General features: G+C 37.8%; 1 protein-coding gene across 1 annotated transcript in view; it reads left to right on the forward strand.

The window, feature by feature from the left end:
• Positions 1-23,748, forward strand: part of MAN1A1 (mannosidase alpha class 1A member 1) — a 173,205-nt gene that overhangs the window by 86,623 nt on the left and 62,834 nt on the right. The window contains exon 6 of the mRNA XM_070376354.1: positions 13,587-13,681. Within this exon, the coding sequence (XP_070232455.1) occupies positions 13,587-13,681 (95 nt within the window). The remainder of the gene's footprint in view (positions 1-13,586; positions 13,682-23,748) is intronic.

Here is a 23,748-nt window from a genome sequence, read left to right on the forward strand (position 1 = left end):
CTGAACTACTACTGTTCTCACGTCAAGTTTCAACCCACTGTGTTGTTGTTTGTTGTTGTTTAGTCACTAAGTCATGTCTGACTCTTGTGGGTTGCTTTTGTTTAATGTTAAATGAACTTGACTCCGTTTCCTTTGCATCTTGATTCTGTGGGTCTACTGCGTGGCCCTTCAACTGCACTGCTTTATTCCTCTTTTATCTTTTGACTGCCGTGTTTTCTCCACTGTGCTTTCTCAGAACTTTAAGTCTCACTTGTTTTCCACCTTCTTTGAGATATAACTGACATATAACATTGTGTAAATTTAAGATGTACAAAGTGTTGATTTGATCATTTATATATTGCAAAATGATTACTACAGTAGGGTTAGTTAACACCTGCATTCCATCACATAATTATCATTTCTTTTTTGTGGTGAGAATATTTAAGATCTACTCTCTTAGCCTGTTTCAAGTATATATTAATAATATTCTGTTGTTAACCATAATCACCATACCATACGCTAGACCTCCAGAACTTACTCATCTTATATGCCCTTTGATCAACATTTTTCCACTTTCCCATCATCCCACCTGACCGCTTCCTCTGTTGCTCTGAGTTCAGCTTTATAACATTCCACATATAAATGATATATAGTCTTTCCCTGTCTATGAGTCTCTGCTAGTGCTACTGCTAAGTCACTTCAGTCATGTCCGACTCTGTGCGATCCCATAGATGGCAGCCCACCAGGCTCCCCCATCCCTGGGATTCTCCAGGCAAGAACACTGGAGTGGGTTGCCATTTCCTTCTCCAATGCATGAAAGTGAAAAGTGAAAGTGAAGTTACTCAGTCGTGTCCGACTCCCAGCGACCCCATGGACTGCAGCCTACCAGGCTCCTCCACCCATGGGATTTTTCAGGCAGGAGTACTGGAGTGGGGTGCCATTGCCTTCTCCGCCATGAGTCTCTACAGAAGACTATTTCAGTGTTTTCTATTGGAGCTAGTTCTTTTTACAGATCTAATAGGTCAATTCTTAACTCCTGTAGGTGATTCCCATCTAAATGATAACCTTCAAGTTGTTGACTAGTCACACACACACACAAATGTATGTGTTCAGTTTGGTCTAAAGCTGCATTTGAGATCTTCAAAAACACCTAAATGGTAGCTTTCTCTACAGTTTTGTAGTTTTTCCATATATCTGATACCTTTGCCAATTTTGCATGGTCAGACTAATGGCAAGGATTTGTCTGATTACTTTGTGAAGTAATACAACAGTATTGTACTTGTCTTCGTTTTCTTTTTTATTTGGAAAGGAAAGTTTATTTTGGATGCCAGCAACTGGGGAGGAGGGCAGACTCCTACCCAAAAGCCAACTGCCTTGCCTCAACCCACCACCAACAAAACAAAAAATCATGGGCAAGCGCTCTTATAGATGGAGGGGGGAGGGGCTACATGTAGAAACAGTACAGTCAGCTCTAACAGTGATCTTGAAAAATTGGTCATGCAGATGCTGGTTTGACCAGTGTCATCTTGATTGTTTTTAGTTAATCTTCAGTTCCAATGTCAGTTTGTTTCCTTATCTTTGAGGCCAGTTCTCGTAATGGTGGCATCTTCTGTCATGGCCACAGTCTGGACATCGTGTACTTAACCTCCTCCACCTGTTGGGGGTTTCAGTATCTTTACAAGACAACTCACAGGATATGGCTTGGAATATTATTAGCCTTTGTGAAGATACTAAAAGTCCTTGACTATGCTTAATGACTACACTATTCTTATTTGGCCTCCTTTGACTGTTTTCCTTTCTTTTTGCATTTTCATAATTCTCTGGTAAAGCTTATTCTTCGGCTAATGTTTTTCCTCTAAAGACAGGTGGAGGATGTGCTAAGGCAGGACCATAGCCTTCTGCTCTGCTTGACATTCTTGAAGCACAGCCTCTGCCATTAATACCTTTAAAAATATGTCTTCATTTTTTTTGAAGAAGAAATAGAAGTTATTACTTTAGCCTTCCCTGTATATCAGAAAATACTCCTCTGAATATTTTTCGACTATCACTCTTCAAAAACGAGTGTTTGAGTCACTGACCACAGCAAAGTTTAGTTTTGTATTCCAAGTACCTTGTGAAACTTGACATGTAGTTCATAGGCGTTTAATAAATATTTGTTGAATAAATGACTTGACATCTCTAAAAGGTCAAAATTATAGTACAGGTTCCTTTTTGAATGCTCATAATTTAGGAAGTTTAAGCTGTGTTGAAGTGTGTATCTGTGTGTGTGTCTATGTGTGTAATTATTTTAAAAAACATTCACATAGTACAAGAGTGACCACAGTTCACAAGATGAATTATGTTTTGTAGTGTTATTATTTATGCTCATATTTTAAAGAGGAAATGCCTCCTGAATTATTTCAGTTGATATTTTCAAAAGTCTTCTAATAAGAAAAGTATTGAGTTATGTGACATTTTGTATTCTGGTCTGATTATTGTTAATACAAGACATTTCATTGAATTATTTATGGTACTATAAGAATATAACACTGATCTATTAAAAACAGTAGTGTTGTCCTGAAGTAGGATATATGAATATATTTTTAAATCTCATTTAAATGAAAAATGTTTAATGCTTGATGCTTTCAATCAAGTTAGTATAATCCAGGGATTGGCAAACTATAGACATGCTCATTCACTTACACTTTGTCTATGGCTGCTTTGACCCTACAGCTAGAGTTAATGAGTAAGTGAAGGAGCAAATGCCCTCTGACCAGAAATTCCACATTCAAATATTTAACCTGAGGAAATAATCATGCATACAGATACGTATGTACAGGGATGTTTATTCACTACTGTTGGCAACATCTAGACAGTGGAAACCTAAGTGTCAGATGATATGGGACTTGTATCTAAGTTCTGACATATCCATACACCTGTATACAGAGATCTATCCACTGATATAAAACAAAAGTCAACAACCTACAGCACAAATTCAGTCTGAGACTTGATTTGTACTACCAGAGTTAACAATGGTTTTACATTTTAAAAGATTATTTTTAAAAATCACGACATGAGATATGTGCCTGCCTGAAATGCTATCTGACACTCTACAGAAAATGTTTGCTGACCTCTGATGTTGAATGATGTATTTAATGTTGATTTAGTTGCTGAGGATGAATTTAAAACATTACAAAATAGTGTATATGGAAAGATGCCATTTCTCAAAAGAAATGCAATCAATTCCATTTAGAAGAGAGATAGTTAAGATGTTAAGAATAATTGTGTTTGGGTGGATAGGAATGTGTTTATTCAGTCACTAAGTCGTGTCCAACTCTTTGCAGATAGGATTAATGGGGCTCTATTTTTTGTTTGTCTAATTTTATGATTTTTCAATAGTGAGAATAGTTTTATTGCATAATAAGAAAATTAAAATTTTTAGTTTTGGCATGGGAAAAAGAATAGGAAAAAAATTCTCTTGAGTTCTAGAATGCAACTGTATATGTCTCTATTTTGTAGACAAGGAAACTGAGGTTAAAAGAAATTAATCACCTTGCTTAGAGGGACACAAGCATAAGACAAAAATAGCACTGCTTCCAAATTTTGTACCTTTTGATAACTTAAAATGTTCATCAATCAACTGACATGAAATTATGAACTCTGTGCCCATAGGTACTGTGGAGGTATCCATGTATAATAAATAAAGGCAGGTCATGCAGAAATCAAAAAACGCCCGATTAATGGGAATAGATGCACAACCAGATAGGTTTACATTTGCTTAGATAAAATGAAAAAGGAGTGGCTTCCATTTTGCACTTTTTTTTAAACAAAAAGCAAAACAAAATCTATGGAGATATGGGTGTTTAGTTTACTTTGTAAACTTGCAAACTATTACTCCTAAATAATATACTAATTAATTCTTTTTCATACCAGTAGAGTTAGTAGTTCAAATGTAGTCATCTGACAAAGAGGGCATGTTTCCTGAAATTCACACCCCACACCATAAGAAGAGATGTTTGACTTATCCTTAAGCCCTACTACAGACAGCTGTTTACAAAAATTAGTCTGCAACTTAGGGGAAAGCAGACAGTTACTGTTGCAGGCTGTTGTAGTGAGAAGTCTTCATTGTAATTAATGGATATCTAATAACAAAAGAAACAGTAGTGTTATAGAAAGCAGACATAAAAGCTCAGCAGTTTTTTGGACCATTTAGTATGTGGACAAAAAGTCTAATATGCTTCCATTTTCCTGAAGGAACCAGTGTCTTATAGCAAAGAACAATGATAATGGTTAACTATTATGCCCTTTAAAAAGCACTTATGCATTTAATCATATTTAATCATCTTGTGATTTGCAAGAATGATCCCTTACTCACATACTTAGAAACTAAGGCAGAGAGGGGGTTAAGTGAGTTCTCGAAATCAGGGGTCCCCAACCTCTGGGATCTAATGCCTGATGATTTGAAGTGGAGCTGATGTAATAATAATAGAAATAAAGTGCATGATAAACGTAATGTGGCTTGAATTATGCTGAAACCACCCTCCTCCTCTCCCCTCCCCCAGTCTGTGGAAAAATTTTCTTCCATGAAACCAGTCCCTGGTGCCAAAAAGGTTAAGGACTGCTGCTCAAGATCATACAACTCAGTCAGCTGATGACCAAGAATTAGATCTTCTAGCCCCAACTCATGTGATGCTGATGCTGAGTCATCAAGACAGGATTTGTGTAATTGCACTAAATCAAAAGAGCAGATAAACATGTTTATAAAACTGAGACAAAAAGGTTAAACTATGAATATTTCAATACTCTTAGAAGTAAGATTCAGTATCTGGAGAAACTCACTAGCAGAGAATGCCTCATAACTCAAAAATGCCAGGAAATCACAATGTATTTACTTGGATGAGGCTCTCATTTTCTTTCTCTTTTCTTTCTTTGAAGCAAAGGTTTCTAAGCCTGGATTCTGTATATTTCAAGTGATTTGTGAGGTTTACCTATAAACATAATAGTAAACCAAGCAGTTCCTCTTTTAACACTATGATATCACATGTTAACAACCTCTGTGTGATGGTTCACACAAATTCTTTTAGAAATAATAACCAGAATAGGGTTCATGTTTTCATAATTTCCTTCTTGATGCAAATAGTCCAGAAACTATTTGACATGCTTACCTAATATTAAATAATATTAAATACACAATAAACTGTGTATTTTCAAAACATTTTGTTGGCAACTTGCCCATATTTTAAACTTAAATTGAGTTGGAAAGATCAGCTCAGAAATCTATCTTTAAGCCCTGTGTAATGGCTCAGACTGTTATACTGTTATTTATAACAGTTCCTGGGCCAGTGCTTTAGGAGTTAGAACATCTAGATAACACAATCTGTTGTACACCTCACAATAATTCTAAGTGTGAGAACTATCTAGCCATTGATTTTCTTCTCCTTTACTGTGCATTTTTAACTTTCATAGTGAATGTATGTTAGAACATATACCTTTTGATTATCACTCTATTTTCCTCTTTCCCAGTCCCTGCTACATTTATCTCTACAACACATGTATACTTTCTTCTTGAGAAAACATTATTTTAAAAGGACCCTAATTACTTCTCAAGGTCTTTCCTTCAGACAGACATTGTAATGTTTCTTAATGTTGTCACTTAATGTATCTTTGCCCTTACAACTAAGAAAAGCTCCCAGGGAGAACCACCGCCTTTCTCCCTGCCACGTCTCTCAGAACCCTGATGACTGAGAAGTCCTTCCACTTGTAAATGGGAGGAACCAAGACCAGAAGTGTTGGGACTTTCTTGACCCAACTGATGTGCTCTTTTAACCAGCGCCTTAACTTCTGTCCCTGACAGTTAAGGTCATTAGCCTGCCTTCTTTCATCTGTTTCTGTCTTATCATGTTCTAGACCCTGTTAATCTTCGTCTCTAGTCAGGCTCCTTCCTCTCCCCTTCTGCTGTGTCTCCCGTCCTCCACGATATTAACCCAGAGTGTGCACAAATATGTACATACCAACCCCCAAATGAATACGCATCTGCACCCACAGAAGTGCCATCTTCAGTCTTACTCTCCCCCATGACCTAACTCAGTCTCTCTTTTTTATTCCCCTGCTGCTGCTGCTGCTGCTGCTAAGTCGCTTCAGTCGTGTCCGACTCTGTGCGACCCCATAAACGGCAGCCCACCAGGCTCTGCCGTCCCCGGGATTCTCCAGGCGAGAACACTGGAGTGGGTTGCCATTTCCTTCTCCAATGCATGAAAGTGAAAAGTGAAAGTGAAGTCTCTCATCACTGAGTTTATTCTCTACTTCTATGTTGGTTCATACGGTTGTTTTCTGGTGTATATTTTATGTTTATCTAGTTTTATATAACTGACTTGCCTTTCTGGATATAAGTTTCTTGGAATCAGGGATCTTATTTTTTCTTGTGTATCTCCTTTATCGCCCTTACCACACTGAGAAGCATGTAGTAAGTTCTTCTTAAGTCTTAAACCCACTTCCTGTGGAGCAGAAAAGTACCTTAGAAAGTGTCTTATCTAGTGCCCGCATTTTACAAGGAAAAAAAAAAAAAAAAACTAGAGAATTGAAATGACGCATCGTTACTGTGACAGAACAGGTAAGTAGTAAGCCCTGAGCTAGAACTCAGGCCCTGTTTAGTGTGTCTGCTACCAGGCCACCTTGACTGTGGCTTATGCTCAAGAAAAATACAGGACTACTTCTATGAGTAAGGTGGCATTGGTTTCTGCCAACATGGATGCTAGTGATGTCTACCTTGAACAATACCCTGAAGTTCTTCCCAATATTTCTCCCCATTTTTCATCTTGCTCTCTCAACTTTGTAAAATCTTCCATGCTAAAGAATGAGATTGAACCTTCAGGAAAAAATCAGTATCAGGATGCAATTTTGTTAATTCATTTATTAACATTTATTTCATTTTGACAAGGGGATAGTATAAAAGCAAACTTAAAAGTTTCACTAGCTGTTAATTATTTCATAAGGATAATGATCTTTTAAAAGCTGACTCAGCTGGTAAAGAATCCACCTGCAATGTGGGAGACCTGCGCTCTATCCCTAGGTTGGGAAGATCCCCTGGAGAAGGGAACGGCTACCCACTCCAGTATTCTGGCCTGGAGAATTCCATGGACTGTACAGTCGCAGAGAGTCGGACATGACTAAGCGACTTTCACTTGCAAGTCTAAAATGCCTGTTCAGTAAGAGCATTCTATGGCTAGATTTTTTTTAATTTATCAGAAAATTTTTCTTTTCACTCAAACTTTGTGCTTTAGAAAGTCAAGTCTAAGATAGAGTTATTCTTTTTTGTTTTAACCCGTGATTATAACCTGTTAAAACCTGTGGTTCTTCTTTATTATAACCTGTGATTACTGGTAGGTTAGTATGCATATCCTTGTTATTTTCAGTAAACAAGTTGGGAAGATGTTAGTGCTTTAATTGTTCAGAAGAATGAAGAAGTAAAGAATACTTTCTTCATCTAATGGCCTACAGGCTAAAAATTGAATTGTACTGAATCACAGGGAAGAAAGAACAGTTGATAACAATTTTAATCTAATTAAATTTATAAATTTTAAAAATGAAGTTCAAAGTACAGTTTGACAAATACAACAAATAATTTGTTTAATTTAGAAAAACTTCAGTTTAGTGTTTTGCTTAATTGTAGAGAGAATGCAAAGATTAGAAAGAGGCAATGAAAGATGTGTACACACTTACACATAAGGGACTCACAGGGGCGATCCCCCCAGATCAGAAGAATTACATGTATCTGGGATGGCATGAAACTGGCATTCACTTGGCTGCAGTTCTCACCAAACCATCCCACTTTGGAGCATTTAATTAGGGGAATGGGGCCTCTCTGAACCTCAGTTTCCTCATCTGTAAGCCAAGATTATGTAACTAGATGACCTTTGATGTCCCTTTTAGCTCTAAATTTCTCCTGGATTAACTATTTTTATACCTTTATTCAAATATTTAAACCTTTCCATGTTCCACTCTAAATTGAAAAGCCAGAGTAGCTCAATACAGTAGCTTATTGGTTGAGTGATTAAATTTGGCCCATATTATATGTGTTAATCAACTCAGCTAATGATATGTGGGTTATTTCAGTTATTTTAAGCCAAAGATATTTATGAGATCAGCGGCATCTTGTGCTGAAAGCTTTATGTAGCAAAAATGAGTAATAGGTAAACTCTGCTTGTACTAATGGGGAATTAGTGTTTGATCTTTTAACAGTGAAGTTTTCAGCAGGAGCGTTTAAAGAAAGGCTTTTATATTAATTGTACATTTCAAATCGAAGCATGTCTGAACTGAAACTGGTTCTTTCTAGAGCTGTCTGTTGTTATTCATTTCTTCTTTCCTTATTTGCTCTGGTGTGTAAATATCCTTGTGCAGTTCTTCAGGGATCTGCAAACTAGAAAGGCAAAGAAAGCCATACATCTTGTTTACAGCCTGTCTAATCCTATCTGTAAGGGTAAAGTAAAAAGATAAATGTTTTTATTTGATAGATTCTGAAATCTGAAGTTTTCTAGCAATAAGACTGTGATGATGTTATTTAAGTATAATGAAAATATACAATTTGGATGTAGTTATTTTGAAATTCTTAACTTTAGACCATAAATGTTTTTATTTAAATCTATTTGTTAGTTACATGCTTGAAAGATTATTTCAGAAGCTATTTCATAATATTTTACCACCCTTCTAGTAAATTTTATTAGTTTTGAATTTTTTTGATGTGAATGTAACCAGAGTTTCTATAATGCAGAATCTTTTTGAAGATTCCTTTTGGGTCATTAGATATCTGCCTGTTTCAAGCTGATTGCTGAAAGTTACCCAAGGCCATATTTAGTTTTAATGGTCATTTTTTTTTAAAAAGAGTATGTCTTTTATTATCAGCACAGATTACATTTTATTACCTGTCATTTTTCATCTTTGCCTCTTAACTTTATAAAATCCACCCTACCCAATGTAAGTACCAACAAACCAAGACAGACTAAGAATTGGGTGGCACATTAATACTTTCTATCTTTATTAAAAAATTATGATAGTTTTGCTTTTTTGCCAGTCTCATTTTAATACTAGCTTTGTGACTTCTGATGCTAGTTTTTTCAGGAATAAGTCAAAACTAGAAGTTACCAGCCCCGCTCTCCAATTTCGGGAAACTGAGATGAAAATGGTTAAGTGGCAGGCCCAGGCCTTCTACTGAACCATAGTAAAACCCGTCCTGGACCTAGTGCTGGCCTGGGTCCAGCACACCCTCCATCATGCCTGCCCCCTGGGAAGAGACACTGAAGTACCATTTAGTGTGCTTTCTGTGGTCTTTACTCTTGAGCACATTAACTAAAATGTGCTAGTTAAAACTGCCGTTTACAGCAAAAGAGACACTGATGTATAGAATAGTCTTATGGACTCTGTGGGAGAGGGAGAGGGTGGGAAGATTTGGGAGAATGGCATTGAAACATGTAAAATATCATGTATGAAACGAGATGCCAGTCCAGGTTCGATGCACGATACTGGATGCTTGGGGCTGGTGCACTGGGACCACCCAGAGGGATGGTATGGGGAGGGAGGAGGGAGGAGGGTTCAGGATGGGGAACACATGTATACCTGTGGTGGATTCATTTTGATATTTGGCAAAACTAATACAATTATATGAAGTTTAAAAATAAAATTAAAAAAAAAAACAAACTGCTGTTTACGATGATTTGTGACATTGCTCCTTCATTCTTTTAACAGTATTAACTTTGTAAGCTAAATTGGAATTTTATTAGTCACCATTTTGGGTAGAAAGATATTCTCTTTGAGAATCTGGATTCCTCCTCCAAGTAACTAACCACTTCATGTCTCAAGAGGAGGTAACAAATCAAACGTTAAGAATTGGAATTAATTTAGGCTCACATATGATTTCATTTAAAGTATCAATAGGTTAATTAATGTTTTCATCCAAAAACTATTTTGTAATTGTGCCCAACATAGAGACTGCAGAGTACTTGGTATAATTACTTGCAGACATTGAAGATGATAGAAATTCATGGAATAGGACAGACACTTTGCAGACACTAGAATATTAGTGGTTTCTCATTAGAGTGCTCCAGATATATTTAATATTTGATTGATTCTTTCCTTTATTAAATGAACATTCATTGAGGACCAGCCACTTTGCTGGATACTAGGTGTATACGTACAGCAAAGAGGAACAAGACAAAAGTCCTGCCCTCATGATGTTTACATCTAGTGGGGTTGTCAGTCAACCAACCAGCAAGCAGATAAGATAATTAGAGTGTGATAGTGGGATGGAAATAAGGTGATATGATAAATGATGAGGATGGCCAGCTTTATGTGGGGTTTTTAAGAAAGACTTCTCTTAAAAGGGGACTTTCAAGCAGATTCCTGAAGTTAAGGATGAAACAGGTATGCAAAGAGCTAGGAAACGGGCATCACTGCCAGGGAAAACAGCAAAGTCAAAAACCTTGGAATGGGGAAGGTTGCTGTTTCCTTCCTGTATATTAGCTAAGATTATAAATGTCTTCCCACCTACTACTCATAGGAATACTGTGGCGATATCAATAAATTTAATACAAAGTGAGCAAATTTGGGTTGGATATGTATAATAGGTAGTGAAGGAGAAACGGAGATTTTTTTTCTCTACTTTTGAAGAAGAAAAGTACTTGAGGATATAAGAGAGTAACACAGGAAAACAGAGATCTGGATCTTGGCTTCTGTAATCAAATGCTGCACTGGGTGATGCCAATTGTCAAGTAGTTCACTGAAGGTGTTAATAAATACCTTGGCCTGGAGAATGGGTGAGTTTGGATTAGCCAACTGGAGACAGCACTGCGTGTTTTAGGATGAGAAAACCGTGTAAATAAATATATTAAACTGGCATGATACATGCATAGGGAAGATAGTTACGCAAGAGGATGAGAGTAACTGACCTCATTATGGAATCGTTTCACAATATCTACATGTATCAAATAATCGTGTTAATAAACTTAACACAACGTTGTATGTCAATTATATCTCACTAGATCTGAAGGAAAAAAAAATTTTTTTTAAAGATACTAAGGTAGACTGAACTTGAATGAGTACTTGAGACCCTGAAGACTCAAGCTGGAGCCAGGATGGCCTTTGTAAAAACGGAAGATAATAGATGGTCGGATTCATAGAGGTCAGTAGATTAGCCAGTATGTTAGTTTTTGACTTGACGTTTTACACAACAGAGGGAATCATGATGGTTTCTTGAATAAGAAAATCACATGATAAAAAGAAAAACATGGTAAAATAGATAGAGGCTAATGTCGATAGGAAGGGAAATCCTGGAGAACGGGAGCCTAGGTAGGAAGACCTTCTTTGCTGCCATGCCCCTGGTAATGAAGATATGGACTGTGTTCACATCACGGAAAGGGAATGAGCCATAGATGAGATGTTTCTGGGAACTTCGATGTTGATGTTTAATAACCGAAGGATGATGAAAGTCAGAATGTGTGCTCTCTCATGCCCCAGGGACTGGCTGAACAGTAGTGTCAGTGATGGAACTAGGGAAGTTGGCCTTGGACATGGCCATCCCCATTTTATAGAGGAGGAAGTTTGGGCATAGGTAGATTAAGCAGTTTGCCCAAGATTACCCAATTTGAAGGAGAACTGAGATTCCAACGCAGGCATTGTGTTTTCAAAGCCTGAGCCCTCAACTCCCGAGCCATATGGCTATAATATCCATGATGGTGTTTTAATTACAAGTCTGACTTCCAGTCTTATGTAAGTTTCTTGTAAAGGAGTTAATTAATTAACAGTTTTAAAAGTTGGGTGGAAACTAGAAAGTTGGCAGATGGCTGGGCAGTGATTGGATAATTCCTTACAGCAGAAGAGAACTTGGAATTCTCTAGACTAAGAGACTGGAAAGAAAGAATATACCTTTTGGCTTATTTTCTTTCTCTTCTTCCATTCACTATCAGCTGTTAAAACAGTAAATTGTCTACTTCAAAGAGTTATAATAATATTTTATGGGGAAAATGATATCTCTATTTCTTTAGTGCCTTATATACCACAAATGTCTTTGTCCTCATTTGTATTCCAGGAATGCTAGTTTATCTAGATTGACTGTCAGCCAAATTCTTACATTAAAACTCATTATTTTCTCAACTTTCATTACAGAGTAGGAGTTAGTTTCCAAAAGAGTAGGGTTTCAGAAGCAGCATCAATATTGGTATCACTGGATTCTTCTCAGTCCAGAAGCCCCAGTGCCTAGACTTCTCTGTGGGGGGCTTAGGTCTTGCAGCAGGAGTTCCAAGGACTGGAACCCTTGCCTCTGGAGAAGCCACAAGAGGCTTCTTTGACCATGGCTTTAATGAACCCCTTCTCAGGCTGGAAGAGGACTTTGCTCATTGTCCATGCTTTTCAGGGTTCCCGTAGCTTTTCTCACATCTCTCTTGTTTGAGGAAGAGACAGGAAGAAATAGTAAGTTCCCAGCCCACCACACTCAGTCATACAGCGTGGCAAGGAGAAGGGACAAGGCATCCGCTAGTGGCCACAGCTCGAGCAGGGAACGCTATAGCGGTCCTTCCTTCAGTGAATAAATTGGTGCTTTTCTTTGGATCTAAAACTGTGACTGGATGTCGTTTAATCTTCCTAAAGCACAGTTCTGATCAAGTGAACTGGCTGCTCGAAACTTTCAATATTTTTCCATTTTAATGGAGTAAGATTCTTAGCCTTATATTTATGACCCTTTGTGATTTGGGCCCATGCTGTGCATACCAGACCTCATTTACCAGTATTCCCTCTTGCTTTGGACAGGGAAGCTGACCTGGTCCATTTCTTCTGCAGCCCCGCACTTGCCTGCATCAGCGCTTAACACTGATGCCTTCACAGTGCTCCATCTCCTTCTCAGCCTGCCTCTGGAATTATGAACCCCCCATTACATGCTGCATACAATCCTCATCTAAATGCCGTGCAGCCTTGCTGAACTCATCGGAACTCTTAGATGACTTTATGTCAGGCTCTCATTTTATCTGTGTGTCAGATATCTGTGTTCATACATTGCCTTCTTTACTAAATTCTAGGCAGAATTTGTACCTATTTTAACTTTGTCTTTTCCGTATCACCTGCACTTAACCATAAGAGGAAGTTAAAACTGCAGAGGGATAAGAGGACTTACAGATTACTTGTAAGATAATATATCTTTTTACAACTTCCCCCTTCTCTGTACCCTAGTAAATAAGTGAAACCAGAACAGGACCAGAACTTGTGATTTTCAGGCCAAGACTTAACCGGCAGCAGCAGTTCTCCCCTGGGCATGCACATTGGAATCACTTGACATCACAGGTGGTGCTTTAAGAAGTTCTGATCTGGGAGCCCCCACGCCGTAGAAATCAGAACATCAGGAGCACTACCAAGACGTCAGTATTATTCAGGTCTCCTCACATGAGTCTAGTGTGCAACCAGCATTGGTAATAAATACTCTACAGCACAGTGGCCCCTGGACCATTCTTACTTTCCTGGGTAATTCCATTAATTTCAGAAACACTTTTTTTTTTTAAATGTTAGTTAGAAATGTACTCAATGTGGGATAGGAGAGTAGCACATTTTGTTTTTCTTACAACAGTAGCTTACTTAACTGTTTAACTTTTCAGATATTTCGAAAGAAAGCAGTGGAACTTGGGGTAAAATTGCTACCTGCATTTCAAACACCCTCTGGAATACCTTGGGCATTGCTGAATATAAAAAGGTAAAACTCTTCATTTTCAATGTGTTTTAAGTTGAAATAGTCAAGATTGTGGTCTAACAAACAGACACCAGATGGATATTTACTTGAATGGTATTGATGACTGACACCATTGGGAGTCTTGACATATGTCCTTGTGTTGGAAGTTATTAGTGTTTTTCAGTGTTCCATGGGTTCCCATCGTGAGATCAAATGACCTCAAGAGAGTCATCCGCATGAGACAGGATTCAAGGTTTTCACTATTTCATGGTGACATTGCGTCAATGATACTGTCTCGCCATAAATTCCAAAAACATCCCTTTATCATCAAAGCTTTTCACTCTCAAAAGAAGCCAGTTCCTAGATCACTTCCATCAATTAAGCTGCTGGTCAGAGACATTGCCAAGATATAACATGTAGATCAATCAGCATAATACAAGATGTAGATCAGCAGATACAACATGTGGAACAACCACGCAACGAACTAAGTGTAACTGAGACTGGGTGCATCTGAGGCTGCTCACCCACAGTTATAAGGAGGGAAGGGAACTGCTCCACTGACCCAGATCAATCCATCCTCCTCATCCCATGTGGGTGGAGAACCCTGGCATGCCAAGTTCATAGGAATGGGGCCCCAAGAAAAACTTGGGCTAACCAAATTTTTCGTATTCTCCCAGGAAGTATTAATAGTTTGAATTTTCATGATAGCCTGAGCATTTTGTTAATAGTTTTATCTTAAGCTTCCTTCTAACTCCTTCTTTCCTATAAGTAAGTAATTGCACGTGTCTCTTTGTGATGATGATAATGACAGCTGTTTGGTCATCATAAAATATGAAGTTTTGTGTAGACACTTTACCACATTTAATCCTAACAGCAACCCAATAAAGTCAGTACTACTGTTATATCCATTTCATTAATCAGGAACTTGAGTCACAGAGACAGTTATTTGCCTAACATCATGCCGTGTGTAAATGGTAGAGCCAGAGTACTCAGATGCATGGATTCATAGGCAAAAGTTAAATGGCTTTCTTATGTTAGAAAAGCCAAGAGGATGCACAGGGCGACTTGGCAAGATTAATGCACATTTTTCCTTAATTATTTATTCTAGTGACATTCCTTCCTTTAGTGACATTAATTCCTTCCAATTAATCATGGAAAATCATGAAATTAATTGGCTAATGTATCAGTTAAATGTCACGCTTTGTCTATATGTTATATCTATACCTTGAAATCACCCTGTACCTATCTATAATTTTATGTGTGTGTGTCTCTGTATGTGTGCGTGCGTGTGTTTGGGGCAGAGGCCAAGGTGTTGAGGTGATGAGACGGGCAGAGTTCACACCCTGGGCCATGTTAAGTTGAAGTTGCTTTCTGTTGTATAACGTGATATCTCAGGATTCATTCTTCCCTTTGGGTTCCTCCGGCTTTCTCTGTTAGCTTGGGGATCATGGCACATGTTCCAGTGTCTTAAGGTGGAAGTGGGTATATATGCTTGGCTTGAGCAGCATGGTATTAGAGATCTGTGAGCTTTTTATTTGGCTCATGTGGATCACCTATAATACTGCCCATATCCTCAGACTTTGTATTCAGATAGTATACAGATAGTATTCAGACCTAGAAACTTCTCTAATGCTTGAAATAAGATCTAGTTATGAAAACCTCGTGCACATTTAACACATATTTTCCCCACCCTCTGAGAGGAATGATATGGGCATAATAACCCACTGACTTAACTGGTTCCCAAGAGACCTGGTTCTAAGTGTGTACATGCATACTAAGTTGCTCCAGTTGTGTCTGACTCTTTGTGACTCCATGGACTGTATCCCACCAGGCTCCTCTGTCCATGGGATTTCCTAGGCAAGAATACTGGAGTGGGTTGCCCTTTCCTTCTCCAGGACCTCTTCCTGACCCAGAGACTGAACCTGCATCTCTTGTGTCTCCCACGTTACAGGAAGATTCTTTACCCGTTGAGCTGTTGGGAAGCCCAGGATGCTATAGAGGTAGTTCTTATTGCTTTGTGGAAGATAATGGAATTAGATAAAGACTCTTAAAACTAATTGAGGTGTGGGTCTACATCTTTGCAAAAGTTAAGTCAGTTATTATAAGGTGCTGATATCATTTAATTAGTTCTACCCTCTCTTGAAATACTCATAAGAAATTAGATTCTTTTAAAACATATTTAACATAGTGTTTATTTTTACAGCCGAGAGGATTTTTTCCTTAGTTAAATCTATCCTTTGTGTACAGTGGAGATATTTTTTCAACACATAAAAGAAATATTTCTAAAAACTATTCAGTACTGAATCCTTTGTTATCTTTATATCTCCTGAAAATTCATTAACTGGGGCTTTACCTTTTTTTTATCAGACCTTATTTCAAATTTACAGTATTGTACATTATTTTACAGTACTGTACTTTAGAACTTTTATTTGATTTTTAAGTATTACAGGAAAATTATTTTGGGTCAGAAATAATGTGCCATTTCATTTGTGTATTCTATGATGTTTTCATGTTGAACTAGAGGAAATTAGGTAACCATTTTACAACTGACAGGAACACTCTTAACTTCTTCCTGGCAACCTGTATGAATTTTTTATTATTTTATCCACTCTCAATCTCATTTACTAAATAGCAGTGACTTACCCAAATTTACACAATGCTGCTGCTAAGTCGCTTCAGTCATGTCCGACTCTGTGCGACCCCATAGACGGCAGCCCATCAGGCTCCCCTGTCCCTGGGATTCTCCAGGCAAGAACACAATTTACACAATAAGCCTTGGCAAAATTAATAGTAATACCGACCCACTGAAATTCATCCTACCCTTTGCCCAATCAGCTTGATTTATCGTCTTGAAGAATTTTCTCTCTAGGGAACCAAACCAGCATTTGATATTAATCTGCAATAATTACATTTCGGACGTGTTATTGATGTCACCCAGTGCATATCTGCTGTTTTCTCTGAATCTCTGTATTTTCACAGTATGGGCCAGAGGACAAGGGACAGCAGGTTTGGAGCTTATTTTCTAGTTTTTTGAAACCTGTCACTACTGAAGTTTCGAAAGAGGTGGGGAAAAATATATCTGGCAAAATAATATTTTCTTAATTACCTTCTTAAACTTAGGAAGTATCAATGGAAGGATGCTAAGAGGAAAAAAAAGTGTTCAAGAATGCTGTTTAGAACAGCCCCTTATTCACTATTGACTGGCTTTGAACCTCTTGGCAATGATTATGATGGGAGAGCCACAATATGCTGTCTGTAACATAATTCTGCTCTTCCATGTCAGTTTTGAAAATAGTTATGGAGGCTACTCTTTGCCAGCACCTATAGGTTAACAGAAATGTGAATTTACTGGTATTATCTGTTCACATTCCTCTAGTGTGCAGGTTTTATCAGTTTGAACTTAAAGCAAGCAGTATTTTGAATTTGGGAGGTTTATGTATTTGGAGCCAAAACACCAATAAACCAAATTAGATTTCAGTATTTGTGCAAACTGAGAATAGCAGAGAATCTAAATAATTTACGCATATCCTACATGAGAAAGTCTGTCCCAAAAAATCTGTTCACACACACAAAAAATGTTTTTAATTATCTCTTCTGGTACATCTATAATAAATTCCTAATTCAAGAGTTGCTATATGAAGTTGTAAGTGAATTGAAATTATGAATTAATAGTAAGTGGTAATTTGATTGTACAAACACCTGGGTGTTACACACAGTACCTGATTAGAATAACATGCTTGTTTCACTAGTACAGTAGTAGAAGGAAAATGTGTACTTATGTAACACCTCTGGTAAAAGGAAAACATTGCCTTTTTCACAGATTAGATTTTGGTAGAACTCAATTTCGCTACTGTGAAAATGTCAAAATCTGATGTCTGATCTTGTTAGTACTACTAGTAAGAGGCTCTATGCATTTTTTTTTCCCAACCTAAAGAAGAAAAATCACTTCTGTGGTTTGTAAAATCAAATGTTTCACCATTTCCATATTTCTAGTTATAATTTAAGCCTAAATAGAATAAATGTAGTCATTTGAAGTTTTCTAAAGAGTGTTTTTACTTTTAAAAAGTATGTTTAATATTCCCATTACTCATTTATATCACAGAGCATATAGTCTGGGTATTCCTAGTGATTATTCTGTCTTTCCTGTGAGTGAGTTTTAGTTTATACTGTTCCATCAGTTGTTTCTCTTTGTCATTTCCCTGAACAGACACTCACCTGGTGGTTATATTAGGTTAGCAGATCTGTCTACAGCATGTGCTTTTATTGCACACGTCAGGGAAACATGCTGCCAAGTGACTGATCTCTACTCCAGTTCTCATTACTAAGCAAGGCCACACGTGTTAGTCACTCAGTCGTGTCCAACTCTTCGTGACCCCATGGACTATAGCCTGCCAGGCTCCTCTGTCCATGGAATTTTCCAGGCAAGAATACTGGAATGGACTGCCATTCCCTTCTCCAGGGGAGCTTCCCAATCCAGGGATTGAACCCAGGTCTCCTGCATCGCAGGCAGCTTCTTCACTGTCTGAGCCATCAGGGAAGCCCAAGCAAGGCCATGAAGGAGCCACAACTCCCTCACCTGTTTTTATTTCCTGCTTTGTAAAGCTTTATTTACTGACTACTCTAATTATCCAACACAAATGTATACTATGTCATTAGTTACATTTTAGCTTGTATTATAATAATTAAATTGCAAATTACTTTACTTTAACAGAAATGGGGGCTTAATTAAGAATAGTACATAGCTTAATGTTTTCTAATAGTGAAACATTATCCTTTATGAAGTAGGTAGTTTGTGTATTGTAATAAACCCCCATTTGGGGTTTCTTAATACTTCGGTAGTATAAAATGCTTGAATATTAAATCATAATTAGTTTTAATAGACACAAACTATGAAAGACAGACTAATCAGGTTAAATATTTTAAAAAGTATTTTCCATATGTCTCCCTGCATTTTTACCTGACATTAATATATAAACATCTACATTTTTAAATTTGCTAACCATTTTTTAAAGTATCTGGTTTTAGATTTGAAAGAGGCATACTGTTTTAAAATAAAGCAGAATACAATTCTATAGTTTAACATCATAATAAAAATATAAAAAAAATATCAAGAAACAAATTTTCTGCCCCGAGGAGATCAAACTTATTTAATGATTTGCTAATATTCTAAGAAGCAAAATAGTACTTAGTTATCCTAGACATGTTTTGTAGCAGTTATATAGCCTAAGTATAAAATTAGAGCTATGTCTTATAGTTTATCTTTTATATGTTTTATGGATCTGTTAAGAATTCGAAAATAAGTTTTACTAACTCTAGAAAAGTAAAAAAGAAGTTAGTCTTTCCAAGTATTTATGCTAAACTATGTTTTTATTTTTTCTGATTGGATATTTTATTGGGTTTCCCTCTTTTATCTGTTTTAATCCATTTGGCCATTTATACTCTTCTGCTTTTGAATTGTGGTATTGAAGAAGACTCTTGAGAGTCCCTTGGGCTGCAAGGAGATCCAACCAGTCCGTCCTAAAGGAGATCAGTCCTGGGTGTTCATTGGAAGGACTGATGTTGAAGATGAAACTCCAATACTTTGGCCACCTGATGCAAAGAGCTGACTCATTTGAAAAGACCCTGATGCTGGGAAAGATTGAGAGCAGGAGGAGAAGGGGACGACAGAAGATGAGATGGTTGGATGGCATCACTGACTCAATGGACATGGGTTTGGGTAAACTCTGGGAGGGTGATGGACAGGGAGGCCTGGTGTGCTGCGGTTCATGGGGTCACAAGGAGTCAGACATGACTGAGCGACTGAGCGACTGAACTGAACTCTTCTGGAAATAAAAATAACCATATTTTGAGGTTTGAAACTTACATGCATAAAGTTACTAATATCAGACATCAAAATATCAAAGTTAAAGTTGCTACTTGTTAAGATTGTCAGGATAGCTCTTCAGTTCAGTTCAGTTCAATTCAGTCGCTCAGTCGTGTCTGACTCTTTGCAACCCCATGGACTGCAGCACACCAAGCCTCCCTGTCCATCACCAACTCCGGGAGCTTACTTAAACTCATGTCCATCGAGTCGGTGATGCCATCCAACCATCTCATCCTCTATCGTCCCCTTCTCCTCCTGCCTTCAATCTTTCCCAGCATCAGGGTCTTTTCAAATGTGTCAGTTCTTTGCACCAGGTTGGCCTTGGATAATTCACTTAATTGAGTTTCTCTTCTCATAAGTAAAACTAAAATAGCCACAATAATAGTATCTGTCCTGATGACCTCATAAGGCATTTTTTGTGAAAATCTAGTGAATTAATATGTAAAAGAAGATTAGTCATTGCAGAGTGCTGTAAAATAAATATAAATTTAAATTATTAATTTATGGCCTTGTTCTAAATGTTCATTATAAAATAGTGTGTGTATAGAGCAATAAAATAATACATAACTAAAACTGACTTGGTTTTGATGCCTTTTTATGGTAATCTTCTGTTTTTAAGTCATTCAGTGCTTCTAATCCATTCTCAAACTCAAGTCCCATTTTTCTAGGTCAGAAATGGAATTGGTATTAGTAGAACCATCTAGAAGTGTGGAGAGAATGTGTCCCCATAGTCCATGTAGGATTGTGGGGGCTTTATGCTCCAACATATATTATTTTGAAAATTATTTTAGAATCAGCCTGTAGGGTCAAAACCCAGATACTTCTCTCAAATTATATTTATTGGTGAATTTTCTCTACTAGAAAGAGGAACTTAAACCTATGAGGTTTAAGAAGCATGTGAGCCAATAAAATGTAATGTTATTTTCCCAAGTCCCACATGCCAGTTAGTGCTTAATTAATATGACATGAGTCTATAAAAATGTATATATATTTTTGCTAGAAACATCCACATCACCCTATTTTCTAGTTCTTAGGCTGTCCTACTTCTAGTAAGGGTCTGACTACTGTAGTTATATTCTATCAGTGATTCTCAGCCTTCCCTGTGCTTTCCACTAACTTGTGCATTTTTTAAATATCATCACTACCTCTCTATCCTCCATTCTGTTTCAGTTGGCTTGGAGTAAGATCCTTGCATATTTTAAGGCTCTTCAGCCATTCCATTATTAATCTAGGGTTGATAATCACTGCTGGAAGTCTAATATTTTTATCCTAAGTATAGATTCATTTCTGTTTTCAGTTACCTTTGGAAACGTTTCCTTCCCCATTGATGGCCAATTTAACTATTGAAATAAATAGACAATTGATTTGAAAACACCCAGCTCTAATAGAGCAATGATTCTCGACATTTAGAGTCTGTATGAATTGCTTAGCATGCATACATGCTCAGTCTTATCCAGTTCTTTGTAGTCCTATAGACTGTAGCCCACCAGGCTCCTCTATCCATGGGATTCTCCAGGCAAGAGTACTGGGATGGGTTGCCATTTCCTCCTCCAGGGGATTTTCCTGACCCAGGAAACAAACCCACATCTCCTGTGTCTCCTGCATTCACAGGCAGATTCTTTACCACTGAGCCACCTGGGAAGCCTCAAGAATTGCTTAGAAGGCTTGTTAAAACTCTTGTTGCTGGGCCTCACCCACAGAGTTTGTGATTGGGCAGGTTTTTGGTCAGGTATGATAATTTACATTGTCATCACTGATGCAGTGGACATGAACTTGGGCAGACTCCAGGAGGTGGTGAGGGACAGGGAAGCATGGCATGCTGCAATCCATGGGGTCACCACAACTTGGCAACTGAACAACACCAACCAGGTCCCAGCTGATGCAGAGGTTGATTGATGCTTCTGGTCCTAGGACCACACTTTGAGAAGCACTGTAATAGAAGAATTGACTGAGACGCCCAAGCTGTTTAGATTCTTAAATCTCAGAGCTGCTCAGAGGGACAGCCAATTCCAAAGTTCCGTAGGGTGAAAGTGAGGGGTTGGATCAGGAAGGGGGAAGAGTTCTATGATTAATTCACTCTTGTTAATAATTGCCCAGTATTTTCACTTATCCCCAAGCAGTTTGTTGCTTCTTCTAGAAAACAGCTAATTCCAAACATTAATTACCAAAAAAGAGTTTGCATCGCCTTTGTCCCCTTGCAATATATATTTTTTAATCCCGTAAGACTAGAAAGCAAGATTTGGGCCATTTTAGCATAGAAGGTGAAAAAAAAGGCATTTTTAATTAAGGACCTCAGGGTAACCGTAAAAAGAAGAACCTTCTCATTGCTTCAAGGCAAAGCAACTTTATTAACAGCAGCTGGCAACCAGTTCTTGTACCTGAGGACATTCCACACCCACAAAAAAGAGGCTAAGGTTATCCTTCCACCAGAGGAAGAGGGAATCTAGGCTTTTTCTGAATCATTTAATCCTCTTGTCAAGCTTCAGATCACTAAGTCCATGCCAGGTACTCAGTGGCTTGACCAAGCTCAAGGCATTTATTTGTTGCAAGTGGACAGTAAGGGTGGCAGCACTTAATTTAAATGTACTTTGTGTATAGCCTCTTTTTTGGGACTTAAGGAACGAGCAATTCTGAGCAAAAGATGCTTTGCTGTTTCTTAGTCATGCATCGTGAGGCAGACGGAATTTGAAGAGCCTAAAGGTAGGCAGACTGTTCCCTTTTATCCCATTCCTCTGGTCATAATTGAACTTAATGCCCAGGTAAATGGGGTTTTCAGTGTCTTTTGTTCACTGGAGGAAGAAGCAGATGTAATCTGTCTCTGAACACAGGTGCCAACAGTCCTCCTAACCTCTGCACATCACCCACCCTTTCTCCATGAATCCACATCTGCCATAGACCCCTCTGTGTGCTTCTGGTAGGACAGGGACAGAAAAACGAGCTGTGAATGGAATAAACTGGCTATCTTACTCACCATGGTAAGAGATGTAGGTTCAACCCCTGGGTTGGTCGGGAAGATCCCCTGGAGAAGGACATGGCAACCCATTCCAATATTCTCGCCTGAGAATCCCATAGACAGAGGAGGCTGGCAGGCTATGAGTCCACAGGGTCACAGAGAATGAGACATGGCAGAAGTGACTTAGCATGCACGCACGCGTGGATTAGATATTGAAAAAATATTTTTTGTATATTTTCATAATGTCCTGCCTCTAAAGCTCAATTACAGCAAATGCGTAAAGTCCAGAAATGTATCAGAGGTGATGTGTAGGCAATTTAGAGACAATCTATCCTAAGAGGATTGCTTAAAACCCTTTAAAAAAGGACTTGTGGTATGTAGGAAGTCTGTTAAGAGACCTTCCTCACTCTTCTATTTTAGGCAGATAGATTCTTGGCACAAAATCCATGGAATTGGATGGTTAAATATGACCAAGACTTTCCCCATAGCATCCCCACCATTTAAGTGGTTAACGCACCAGGAAATTTTTGTTTAAGGTGAATTATAGTTATTTGAATGCAACAAACTCAAAGTGCCTTTCATCTCAAAATTTTCAAATGCACAGAACTAGTGTTTTGCAGATTCAGCTTTGTTCACTGTGTTCACACAATTGGTGGCAAATCAGCTTTGGCAATTTGAAATGTATTCTGTGTACAGAACTTAGATTAGGAACAAGTCAGAACACATAATTCATAGGGTGCCTTTACAAGTCAGCAGTGGAATGGTTTTCTCAAGGAGCTACAATCCCAGGTTTTTAATGAAGCAACATTTTCCTGTGATGAATCTCAAGACCAGGCTCATGTTGTTACTGTGGGGCAGACCTTTCAAATATCTAATAAAGTTTAATTTAAAAGTTATGAAATTGTTTGAATAGGTATTTGCAAATTAGCCTAGGTCTCAAGGTACTTTCTTAGACCTTGTAATTGTAGTCATTGTAAATATTCAACTAACCACATTGAATCTTTGAGTCGAAATTGGAAGGGCAATATAAAATGTTTTTAAAGACCTCACAATCTTGGTGAATACATTAACCACTCCAGGTTTCTTGCTTATGCAGTAATAGCTGTAGTTAATCTGTTCTGAAAATGGGGATGAACAATGATTAATTGAAGTCTCTCTTATTAACTGGAAAAGTGGTAGAGCAATAGTAAGAATTAATTGTAATTTACTAATCTGGAAATTAATATGCAGCTGGGCATGAGTAGAGGCAGTGCAATTTGGTGATTTAGCAATCAT

Source organism: Bos mutus, chromosome 9, assembly GCF_027580195.1.
Source record: "Bos mutus isolate GX-2022 chromosome 9, NWIPB_WYAK_1.1, whole genome shotgun sequence".
Lineage (NCBI taxonomy): Eukaryota > Metazoa > Chordata > Mammalia > Artiodactyla > Bovidae > Bos > Bos mutus.